The following is a 12,770-nucleotide window of genomic DNA, read 5'->3' as shown; positions in this document are numbered from 1 at the left end:
CCCACACGTATATGCACAAGAAGCAGTGTCCTTACATCCCTTGGAAAGCTTATTAGCACTTTACTTTTTGAAGAACAAAGGGTTCTTAAAACAGAAAATGGACAGTAAAAATAATGAAAAGGTATATACCAGAAAGTGCTGCATGATTCGGTCCATAGCTTGCCTCATTCCCTATGGACCATATTATAATAGAGGCATGATTTTTGTCCCTTTCAACCATGCTGACCACACGATCCATCATGGCAGCAGCCCAGCATGATTCCTGTGTAGGATGCTTATAATTTGGATAATCAAAAAAACCGTGTGTCTCGATATTGGCCTCATCAATCATGTACATGCCAAACAGATCACACAACTCATACCAGCGTTGATGCTGAGGATAATGGCTGTTCCTGACAGCATTAATATTGTTTTGTTTCATCAAAACCAAATCCTACAAGAAGTAACAGGATAGTATGATTTGTCTTCAACAGAAAATAGGAAGATATTAAAATGATAACCTATAAGTATGCCTGCAATTTGACAGTGAAGAGCAACATATCAAACGTTTAAACAAAAAGAAAAAAGAAAAAGGAACTAACAAACAAACCTTGACCATGCAGGACTCCAAGTTTGTCTTTCCAAGACGTGGATGGTGCTCATGCCTGTTCACTCCTCTTATTACTACTGGATGCCCATTTACTAGCAGCTGTTTTGGGGCTTTTGATATTTTTCTCATACCAACTTGGCATGATTCACAATCAACCAAGTTCCCTGATGCATCTTTTAGGGTCACAACAAGAGAGTAGAGATTTGGCTGTCAGCAGATAAATGAAATGGATAAGGCATTTCTTCAAATTTGCAGCAAGTGCATTAGAGTAAATTAAATCTATTTGAGGTCAGAGAGGACCATCTGAAATTCAGTCCTGATAAATTGAAAGACTGAGCTCAATCCCTAGAAAGAGATGATAATAGGGTCAACTTCTGCAACTACAAGCCAAGTCTCATCGTGCCTAAGCAATATGTCAAAGCTGACTTCCTAATACAATGTTAATTTTCAAATGTGAGATTGATATAATCATGGAGAAGGCTGTATATTCAGTATCATGGCGTACTTAAAACCCAATTTGCTAAGGGAATCTAAGAAAGAGTGAAGTTTATACACGGGGTATCAAAAGTTTTCCATCATTTCCTAGTTATAGCTGGAAATACATCATGCAAATCTTAACTAAAGCTTCGGAATTCAATATATGACAGGGTCATTCAAAATGTAGAAGTCGAATTTCATGATAAAGCATCCAGGAGAAAGATTCCTTGCACTCTAAGCTTCCCTGCAAGGGAGTGCAGGAGAAAAAGCAGACTACCAGATTATAATAAATGATTAACATTGTACTACTGCTACTAATATGTAATGGAACATAGTATAAGTGCTAAACCCGAACCCTATTTCAAATGAGTTTTGAGTGTAGCATCTGATGAGTGTGCAATAATTGCGTTTAGAAAAAAAAATGCCCTATATGAAATATCAAACAAGGAAAACAGCATTGTAAAACATTATCATGGTTTGGATTTAAAGTTGAGAAAAATCACTTACTTGCTCTGCAGACCAAAGTTTAGGTGCTTGCACCTTCCCCACAAGCATGTAGCCTTTAAATCCCAAACAAGGATCAGAAGACAGCACTAACTCTAGATCAGCAATGTTAGCAGAAAGCAAATCAATACGGTCTGAGCGGCTAAGCCAATTTCCGTTGTCATAGAGTGAAGCTTCAATAGTGAAGTCGACAATGTCTTTATTCTCGAAAGAATTATCAATTTTTACTTCCACCTGCATTATGGACAGAATAAGGTAAAATCAGCAAAATTATGTCACAAGCTTTCAATATTCCCTCCTTCCCATAAAAATGACATCCTAAAGTGATAAAAATTTCTCGTTGTAATGATTAAACCATTATAAGTTGTTGCCACTTTATATTTTGTTAAATATGGCAAGAATTGATACTATGTAAATATGAAAAAATACACAAATCCCTGTAATTAAGTAATTAGGAGATTTTGTAGGCTTGTAATTGTAGTCTTTCCTTATTTGTATTTCTGTCAAAGATTATTTAAACCCAACAACTTGAGGGAATAATCAAGCACTCTATTCACCATCTTTCTTCTCTTCTTCTTTCTCATGGTATCAGAACTAAGGTTCTTAGTCCCTGCTCCATCTCATTTTTCTTTCTTGAATTAAAAGACTATAGAAGAACCAGATCCTCCTTGGTCGACTCATCAGTTTTCTCTATTTCTTCCTATTTTTCTTGTTTTGTAGTTACTCTCATCCACTACTTTCAGCAGTTCCTGTGTAATAAATACAACAATGGGAGATGATAAAGCAGTTGAAAATCAAATTACTGGAAAGTCGATTCTTTCCTCTTCACCATCTCCAACAATTACTACTGTTAAGTTGGATGGTAGTGGAAATTATACCTCTTGGGCAGCTTTTGTACAACTGTGGTTTATAGGTCAAGGATATGAAGATCACTTGATCAAGAATTATACAGAGATTGGAGCATCTCATACCCTCATACACCAACTGGAGTTAAAATAGATGCTCAATTATGCAGTCTTCTATGGAACTCTCTTGACAGTAAGTTACTTAAATCTTTTTCAGTCATGTAAGACATGTTGCAGGGTTTGGAATAAGGCCAAAACCTTGTATACAAATAACATACAACTTATTTACAAGGTAGTTTCAGACATTGTCCACCTGCAACGGAATCAACAAGACATGGCAAGCTATCTTGGTCAGGTAGAATCCTTAAAGGATCAATTTGATTCTCGTATGCCTTTTACTGACAAGTTGGATGATCACGATAGACAGAGAGATAGATCTTTTATGGTTCTAGCCTTGATTGGATTAAGATCTGATCTCTCCTCGGTTCGAGACCAGATTCTTGCTAGCGCATCCGTTCCTACCTTGGAGGAAGTATCTGCCAAATTGTTGCGCATCACATCTACACCGGAGGTAAACTCATATGATACTTCCATAATGGTTGTACAAACTAACACTTTTCAAAATGGACTCAGAAAAGAAAAAGGGAAAAGCACTAAACATTGCACATACTGTGATAAGGGAGGGCATACACGTGATGTTTGTTGGTCGCTTCATGGTAAGCCTCCACGTAACAATGATCGTCCTCGACATGCAATCAATGTGGCTCACAGCGAAGATGGTATTCTACTTGCACCAGATGTCAAAGGATAGATCATCTCACTCTATCACTTTGACTGGAGCAGATTATAATGATCATCTTCAGTACCACACATCAAAGCAACAGTCATCTACCTCATTTACACCTTGCACAGTGCAACCTAGTAACTCTTTTGCCTATGTCGCACAGTCTTCCTTTCCTGGACCATGGATTCTTGACTCTGGTACTACTGATCATATATCTGGTAACAAAAATTTTCTTTATATCCTTAATTCTCCATCTGTCTTTTCTACTATTACCTTAGCTAATGGATCAAAGACTGCTATCAAAGGAATAGGTGCAGCTCACCCTCTACCTTCTTTACCTTTAACTTCAGTTCTTTTTGCACTCGAATGTCCGTATAATCTTATTTCCATTAGTAAATTAACCAAGAACCTCAAGTGTCTTGTAATCTTCTCTGAGAATTCTGTTTTTTTGCTGGATCGGAGTACGAAACAGGTGATTGGAAGAGGACATGAGTCACACGGTCTGTACAAACTATCCATTCCAAAACCAACAGTTGCCTTCACTTCCGCTATTTCCTCTGATTTGCTTCATAGTCAATTGGGACATCCAAGTCTTTCAAAGCTACAGAAGATGGTCCCCAGTCTATCTAGTTTATCTTTGTTAGAATGTGAGTCATGTCAGCTGGGGAAACACACTCGTGCTTCTTTCCCAAAGCGTGTCAATAATAGGTCTTCCTCTTTGTTTGAAGTTGTTCGCTCGGACATATGAGGTCCAAGTCGTGTCAGTTCTTCACTAGGATTTCATTATTTTGTTACACTTATCGATGATTATTCTCGGTGCACTTGGTTATTTTTAATGAAAAACATATCTGAATTGTTCTCTATTTTTCAGAACTTTTGTACTGAGATTAGCAATCAATTCGGTGTTTCCATAAAGAAATTAATCAGTGATAATGCCCGAGAATACTTCTCTTCTTCACTTTCTTCCTTCATGCCATCACAAGGTATATTACACTTGTCTTCTTGTGCACATACTCCACACAAAATGGAGTTGCAAACAAAAGAACAGACATCTCATTGAAACGGCTCGGACATTACTTATTCACAATCATATTCCTTTACATTTTTGGGGTGATGCAGTTATTACTGCTTGTTATTTAATTAATCGTATGCCCTCCTCTGCTTTGCAGTACAAGAGTCCACACTTGGTCCTTTATCCAGAACAACCTATGTTCCCACTTCCTCCACGTGTGTTTGGTTGTACTTGTTTTTTCATGATCTTACCGTGGGAAAAGACAAACTTCAGCAAAAGGCTATCAAATGTGTCTTTTTAGGGTACTCTCGTCTACAAAAAGGATACAAATGCTTTGATCCCTCTAAAAATAGGTACTTAATCTCAGCAAATGTTACCTTTTTTGAGACTTCCCCGTATTTTTCTCCTAATACATTAAATCAGAAGCCCATATCCATAGTTCTTCCAGTTCCAACCTTTTCGCCTCCCAACTCCAGCTCCAGATCCACCACTCCAAGTCTATTCTAGACGCCCTCGACCTAATTCTCAACCTACTAATCCAGTTGATGCTTCTGATCCTAATGCAGGTACACAAAGCCCACCGGGTGACTCATTGCCTTCTCCAGCAATGTCTCATGCTTTGGTTGAGCGCCCATCTGATGTCACTGATCTCCCCATTGCTCTCCGAAAAGGTACTAGAACTACTGTCAATCAAACTCCCACTTATACCTTTTTAAGTTATCATCATTTATCATCTTCATACCATGCTTTTATTACTAGCTTATCCACTGTCAAGGTTCCAAAGACTGTGGAAGAAGCAATGTCCCATCCAGGTTAGCGTCACGTTATGATTGAAGAGATGACTGTGTTGCACGATAACCATACTTGGGAGATAGTCCCTTTACCTAAAGGGAAGACCACTGTTGGTTGTCGATGGGTGTTTACAGTTAAGATAGGTCCAAACGGAGCGGTTGATCGCCTTAAAGCAAGACTGGTTGCTAAAAGGTATACTCGGGTGTATGGCGTTGATTATGGTGATACTTTTTCACTAGTTGCAAAGATGGCATCTATCTGTCTTCTTATCTCTTTGGCAACGATGAATCATTGGCCACTTTTTCAGTTGGACATTAAGAATGCATTCCTTCATGGAGAACTTGTTGAAGAAGTATATATGGAGCACCACCAGAGCTTGTTGCTCAGGGGGGGTCTGGATTAGTCTGTCGGCTTCGTCGATCTCTTTATGGTCTCAAGCAGTCTCCTAGGGCATGGTTTAGCCATTTCCGAACTGTTGTCCAACAATTTGGAATGACCCGAACAGAAGCTAACCATTCAGTATTCTATAGGCATTCATCTCATGGCAAATGTATCTTTCTAATTGTTTATGTTGATGATATTGTCATCACAAGTGATGATCATGAAGGTATTATCCAACTTAAGCAGCATCTTTCAAGTCAATTCCAGACTAAGGATCTGGGCAAACTAAAATATTTTCTAGGCATTGAGGTGGCACAATCTAACAGCGGCATTGTCATCTCACAAACGAAGTATGCCTTAGATATTTTGGAAGACACTTGTATGTGAACTGCAAACCTGTGGACAGTCCCATGGATCCAAATACTAAACTTGTTCTGGGACAAGGAAAGCCTCTAAAAGATCCAAGAGATATCGGAGACTTGTTGGCAAACTCAACTATCTTACGTGCACGAGACCTGACATCTCATTTGTTGTAAGTGTTGTTAGCCAGTCTCTCCAGTCACCTTGTGACAGTCATTGGGATGCAGCAATTCGCATCCTAAGATATGTCGAAAGTTCTTCGGGGCAAGGTTTATTGTATGAAAACAAGGGACATGCAGACATTGTTGGGTATTCTGATACAGATTGGGCAAGTTCTCCCTCTGATAGGCGGTCCACTTCAGGTTATTGTATTTAATTGGAGGCAACCTAATATCCTGGAAAAGTAAAAAAGCAAGATGTGGAGGCTAGGTCAAGCGTAGAGGCAGAATATCGGGCTATGGCATTGGCCACTTGCGAGCTTATATGGCTAATGCAACTTCTACATGAGTTAAAGATTGGAGGGGACAAGCCGATGAAATTGATTTGTGATAATCAAGCCGCATTATATATCGTTTCAAATTCAGTATTTCATGAAAGAACGAAGCATATTGAAGTAAATTGTCACTTCATTCGACAAAAGATTGAGTCTGGGTGCATAGTTACGAGTTTTGTCAACTCAAAAGACCAACTAGCAGATGTCCTCACAAAATCACTCCGAGGATCCAAAATTGGCGATATCTGTAGCAAGCTAGGAGCATATGACTTGTACGCCCAGCTTGAGGGGGAGTGTTAAATATGGCAAGAATTGATACTATGTAAATATGAAAAGATACACAACTCCCTGTAATCACAGAAATCCCTGTAATTAAGTAATTAGGAGATTTTGTAGGCCGCTTGTAATTGTAGTCTTTCTTTATTTGTATTTCTGTCAAATGTTATTTAAAACCACCAGCTTGAGGGAATAATCAAGCACTCTATTTACCATCTTTTTTCTCTTCTTCTTTCTCAATATTTATTTGAATCAGAAGTGGCATTCTTTCCTTTTGTACTTTATACATTAGCAACTTTCTTTAAACTTCTCCTCAATATAACAATCTATTCAAATATTTCTTACTTCGTCAAAAACAAAAATATTAACAAAATAAAACAAGAACAATCTATTCAAACATTTTGCTCTTACAGTATTACAGTCTGTGCAAGTCAAAGTAACTCTATATATTAGGATGAAGCAAATGGATTTTAAAACTAACGCTGTAACAATAATTTCAAATTCATGAAATAACCATTGTGATTTATATGTTAGTAAAAAGTATAAAGAACTTCTAGTGCTTTTTGATTTAATTTTTATTTTAATTTGAATAATATTGGACTGAGATAAGCTTAAATGGAGCTACATATGGACAGTGAGGATTCATATAGCTGACACCAACTTGCTTAGGATTGAGGCCCAGTTGCTATTGTTGACTAAAGAGATCCAATCTTTGGACATGTCCATATTTTAAGACAACTCTGTTGACCAGCAGGATACGAACATAGGCAAGAGAATTTATTTACTTATTTTGTCAGAACCAACCGAAAAGAACAAAATAAAGCCAACCAAAAAGGGCTAACCTGCACTTACCTCCGCAACCCAGAAAAATAAAAGAAAATAAATTTTGCAAAAACAGAAATAAAAGTAAATGGAAAGAGTGTAAGTTAACAAAATAGAAGCACAAGACTGTAATCCTCTTCGCTAAGGAAACAATAACAAGGGAAACCAATTGATGGAAATTGGTTGTGTGCTGCATGACACAATGTGAACATAAAGACATAGCAAAAGTTATCCTTATAATCACTTCCTATATGGACTAACTTACATTTTTCTTCTAAGTCAAAACAAAATCATAATGTCCATACAAAAGAATCAGCCAGGAAATGAGGACCAACCGAAGTTAGTAAAACATTGGGTAAATTCTTAACCTGAGATGCTAGTAAAGATTGACAAGATATATTGGCACACAAAAACAACACTTTAAAGAAACACAGTAAAGCCCCAGGGCTTTGGTCTGGTAGTAAGAATGCAGCTTGTGGTATGTCACGAGTTTAAAACCTCCGACAAAAGCTTGGTATTTAAGTGGGGAAGGGTAGAGGGGCATCCATTATCCACTGAGTTTTGAACCATGCGCCACTAGTCCTCGGAGATTTCTCAGTTATCCAAAAAAACAAAAACAAATAAAGTAAAAGTCAAAGGTTCTATCAGGCTTAACATTTATTAGCAAAAATTCAGGTCTCTAGGCATTTTCTCACTCAGCCACTTGCCTCTCTACCTTCTCCGCATCTAGTAGGGTGATGATGGTTTCTAAATTCCAGCAAATTTTCCACAATTCGGTGACAAAACTGTATACATTTTGTATGATCTATGCACAAGTAGGACAGTGAAAAAGAAAAGGGAATATAAGAAGCCATTGGCGTTCTATGATTACCTCTACGTCTGCATAAGAAAAATCTTCGGCCATGTTTGTTCTAAAGAAATAGTCAGCAATAAATGTCTGCATCAGAAAAGTTAGGTAAGAAGTCAGCAATGACCTATCCAAAACAGAGAAATTCCGATAAAAGACAGAGAACACTAAGAGGGAGAACAAGTCAGTCATAGTGATATAAAGAATGGTAAAAAGGAGATGAGCTGTTCTCAACCAAAACATTGCATAAAGTCTTAATAAAACAAACTTTCCACGGTTCCTATACACTTGCCAAAAGTGTAACTAAAAAGAGGAAAAACTGCACAGGATACACAGAAATAAATATGGTTCAAATGACTAGGACTGATTCTCAAGCTAAAAGAACTGCATCATTTCCAGATAGAGATAGCAAAACCTTCCGACACTTGATTCAAGGAGAGAAAAGTCAATCTTGACACTTCTGGTATTGCACTTTAAGCAAATGCAACATGCTATTGCTAATAAAGCATCTCATTAGTAAAATTCCTACTCCCTTTAACCCAAATTTAATATCAATATTTAACGGCATGGTCTCATGATAAAGTCCATTTTCTGAAAAGGAAAAGTCTATGCATTTTTTAACTTAAGAACTATTGGGTAATTGATTCTTAATATACAACAACTATGCCTCCCGAGCAAGTTGGGGGAATCAACTCTTACAATCTTACCATAGTTAACTTTAGTTTCCCATAACTTTTGCTTTCTAAAAACCAAACGGTAAGTAGCAGTCATAGCATATTCACCTATTTAGTGTGCCACATTAAAACAGGAAATTAATTTCATGGAAGGATCCCCATTCTTGCTACAGACGAAGTCACAGCAGCTAAAACTCATCAACTGAAGACATTTAAGGGGTCGTTTGGTTTAGATATGAGTTATGCAGGAATTAGCAATGCAGGTATTAGCAATGCAGTTATGCAAGGGATGTACTGTTGGAATATTTTATTTTATTTTTTGGATATTTAGCTTGATCTATTACAAATTAATATATTGTGTATAATTTAAAAAAAGAATTTACTTGCAAAGGAAAAGCTTGTTCACTATTATGAAGGTTAGTTTTGTCATTTTAATGTTTTAATGACATACTGGGTAGTATTTAATACCCATAGGCTTATTCCACATTCTACCCCACGTAAAATACATAAATTTTTCATTAATTTATGTCGGTATTATGTATGAAGAAAAGAAGAAAGCCAACGAGCTAACGAAACATTATATATACTATGCTGGATTTTATACCAAGATTAACTCTCCTTAAAACACCAACCAAACAATGTACTATATTATGCTGATTTTTATACATAGATTAATTCTCTTACAACACCAACCTAGCGGCACCTAAATTTATGTATATATTGGGACAATGATTCTTAAATTTTTCGGAGTTATATTTTACACATTTAGAAGCTACATAAACATATTTAAAAAACACAATTTTTTAAAGTTTAAAGTATTCAAAAACTTTGAATTCTTGTAGTCAAAGAAATAATTGTTTTTTTATGAAGTGGAATATCATTAATTGAAAGCATCCAGTGGATGTAAAACTTACAAATCAAAGAAATAATTGTTTGACTCCCAAATGATAACATTAACATTCTTTCCTGGATGGAGTACAAACAAAAACCAGGTCAATCAATTTCAAATCCATTTAAACATTCCGATCCAGATGCAAAGATGTAATTTTGAGTTTTCCCTTTGAATTTTGGGTTTACTTTTCTTATACTAAACTTCTAATTTCTTGTGCTCACTAAAATAATCATCCATAACATTTTTTTACCAATTCATACATTACTTTGCTAGCTACATTGTTTAGTTCTGCCCTCCTCTATCAGATGGACTCTATGAGTGTTGAACCATTGGTACCACACACTGAAGTCCACCAAACCGAAGCGAAGCCCAGCATGAATTACACCTAACTTCAGGGTTTAAGTGTGCCTCGAGCACGTCATAATTCAAGACTTCAAGTCACATTTGTACTCTACCATGGCTAAATCCATACCTAGCCACCGGGGCGGAGCTACAGTAATGAGTGTGGATTCGGGCGAACCCGGGGGCTTTTTTCCGGACCCTGTAACTTTATTGAAAATTTCACTGAACTTATATAATCTTTGAACACCGAACCCAGTAACAAGGAGGTTTTGGGTTCAGCGGTAAGGGCTCTGGGTTCTACGGTCACCCATGTGGGTTCGAGTCTCCCAAAATGTGTTGCCAACTGGTTCTTTTTAACGATGTTTTTCTTTTCTTTTTTGAAAAAGAACCACAAACCAATTAAGGCAAAGAAGAAAAGGACAGAATCTCCAACAAAGAAGGCCCACTCTCCCCGTCCTTCACTTCTTTGACAATTGACCATATCAAAATCAAAAGAAAAGCGAGTGAAATAGAGAGGGTTGTAGAAAAATTTTGGCATTGTTCAAAATCAATCTAAAGCCTCAGCTGGTCACATTTTTCTTCAAGGTTAATCCCTGATTTTTCTTGTTTGCCTTTCTTTTGTCTTTTGATTTTTACGTAGATTTTACTTTTATTTTAAAACTTTTGATTCCAAAGGTTGAATCTTATATTTGTATTATTGTGCAATGCTTCCCCTAAAATTTTAAACCGGTTTTTTCACTTTGTGTCTCACCATTGCCATGTGAATATGATTTGTGTATTAATCGGAGGCTAGGGACCATATATTTTATTCTTTTTCATTTCTGATTTTCATAAATTTTAATAGTTTATTATACATGGCCTCACAAGTTTAATGGAAAAATATTAAGCAATTTAAATCTTCAATTTTATTTTTATTTTTTTATTTTTTTGTCTTATGATGCAAGATCAAATTAAAGTGAGATATTCAACTTGTAAGGGTAGACTACAAATAGTTTTTCTTAAAAAAAAGGTCGTTTTGTATAGCAATATTTGTTTAGGCCAGAAAAGGATGTGCACATTAAGTTGGCGAGGGAACTTTGCACATCTGATAACTTTCTTCATATATTAGCTAAAACAGAACCTTATTCATATCAATAAGGAAAAAATAAAGGAAAGCAAAAAGTTTTTCTATGCATCTACTATCATATGCAGTGAACTATAAAATCAAATATGCACAAGATATGGAGACTTGTTTATTTGTTTATGTTTGCTATTATATGTCGCTAATGCAACGGTGAAAAGTGTTCTTTTTAAATGAAATTTATTAAAAATGACTTGCATTGATAATAACTTTTTAAATGATTGTTTAGTTTGATATATAAAGAATGAAATATTTGAAACTTGAAAGTGCCTAATGCTGCAATCATTTATCGGTCTACAAAATACGACAAGTCATCGAATGTAACTGTATGATAATACTAAAATTCATATATTATGTTTATATTATTCATTACTTATTGAATATATAATATTAAATATTGGTACTCGTTCCTTGTCTTGTTATTATTGTATATTAGTTTGATGTCGCGGTCCTGTCTTAAAATTTAGAACCTATACACTTAAAATCTTGGCTCCGCCTCTGCCTAGCCACCATTTATTTCTACCTCTACTTTTATTCAAATTCACGTTCATCGTTTTAATGATTCTTCCTTGTTATTCTATTGCTTGTATTTATTACTTTTTCTTTGTAATATAAGCAGTAACATTCCAAAAATTCAAGATACTAGATAATCTGAACTGAAACAATTGCTTTCCCAGGAAGCCTTTTGCAGGTTTTGGCAAGGAGAGTGTTTTAACTTTTTTTATAAGGAGAGATTTTGCCTTCAGCTAGGCGGATAAAATGAAAGAGAAAAAAACGGAAGGTGGTGAACACAAAGAAGGTGATCATACTGAAGGCAAGTAAGATAAGAAGGACAAAGTAGCTGGAGGCAGTGGATGTGAGGTAAGTCCTTAGCAAAAGAGGGTACAGTTGTTTTTTCTGTATTTATATCGTAACATTCAGAAAAACACCTTGGAAGTTAGTTTTCTTATCATATCCAGATTCCCAAAATATTCCAGAGAAAGAGGAAATACGAAACTCATTTAAAAGGAAAAGTTCACACCTTAGGCTTTGCTAGAAGAAGCACGTCGCGGTGTATGCCCGACAACCACCAATGATCCTGATCTTCAAGATAGGAACCATCACACCATCTCATCACTTGAACAGCCAGACAATTTCTTTCCTCCGACCCACATGGATGGCAAAAACCTGTGATCTCAAATTCGGCAGGGAGCCTGCTATCCTGGCTGAACCATTCAAATAAAAGTTACATCAATCATCCATTACAAGGATCCATGTAACTGAGACTTTCGTCTATACTTTAGCTTCAAGCCTCTCAGTTCAGCATGAGATAACATCATAACTGTACCATGTTCGAAATCAAATGAAAACAAGTAAAAATCAAACAAAAGCAAGTAAATATCACCATAAGCTGAGAAATGGAGGAGTCGAGATATATAACATTATTGATAGCATAATGAAGAACCCCAGAAACAATCCATGTACTTGGAATGCGTTAGGAGTCAAAGTCAAGAGAGTAATTATCAATAAAAATACAAGAAATAAATGAATAGGGCATGCCTTTAAAAATTGATAAGTTAG

General features: G+C 36.2%; 1 protein-coding gene across 3 annotated transcripts in view; it reads right to left on the bottom strand.

Annotated features, from left to right (window-relative positions):
• Window positions 1–12,770, bottom strand: part of LOC107783362 (uncharacterized) — a 48,777-nt gene that overhangs the window by 11,324 nt on the left and 24,683 nt on the right. For 2 of the 3 annotated variants that reach the window (XM_075253470.1, XM_075253471.1), the window contains exons 6-10: window positions 12,232–12,415; window positions 8,207–8,272; window positions 1,574–1,804; window positions 590–796; window positions 41–433 (exon numbers count right to left, since the gene is read on the bottom strand). In XM_075253470.1, the coding sequence (XP_075109571.1) occupies window positions 86–433; window positions 590–796; window positions 1,574–1,804; window positions 8,207–8,272; window positions 12,232–12,415 (1,036 nt within the window). In that variant the 3' untranslated portion in view covers window positions 41–85. Of the gene's footprint in view, window positions 1–40; window positions 434–589; window positions 797–1,573; window positions 1,805–8,206; window positions 8,273–12,231; window positions 12,416–12,770 lie in introns of those variants that run through there. The other variant, XM_075253472.1, reaches the window with a different exon arrangement.

This window comes from Nicotiana tabacum, chromosome 5 (assembly GCF_000715075.1).
Source record: "Nicotiana tabacum cultivar K326 chromosome 5, ASM71507v2, whole genome shotgun sequence".
NCBI lineage: Eukaryota > Viridiplantae > Streptophyta > Magnoliopsida > Solanales > Solanaceae > Nicotiana > Nicotiana tabacum.
The sequence above is the reverse complement of the archived record's forward strand: the minus strand, read 5'-3'. Positions and strand labels throughout refer to the sequence as shown.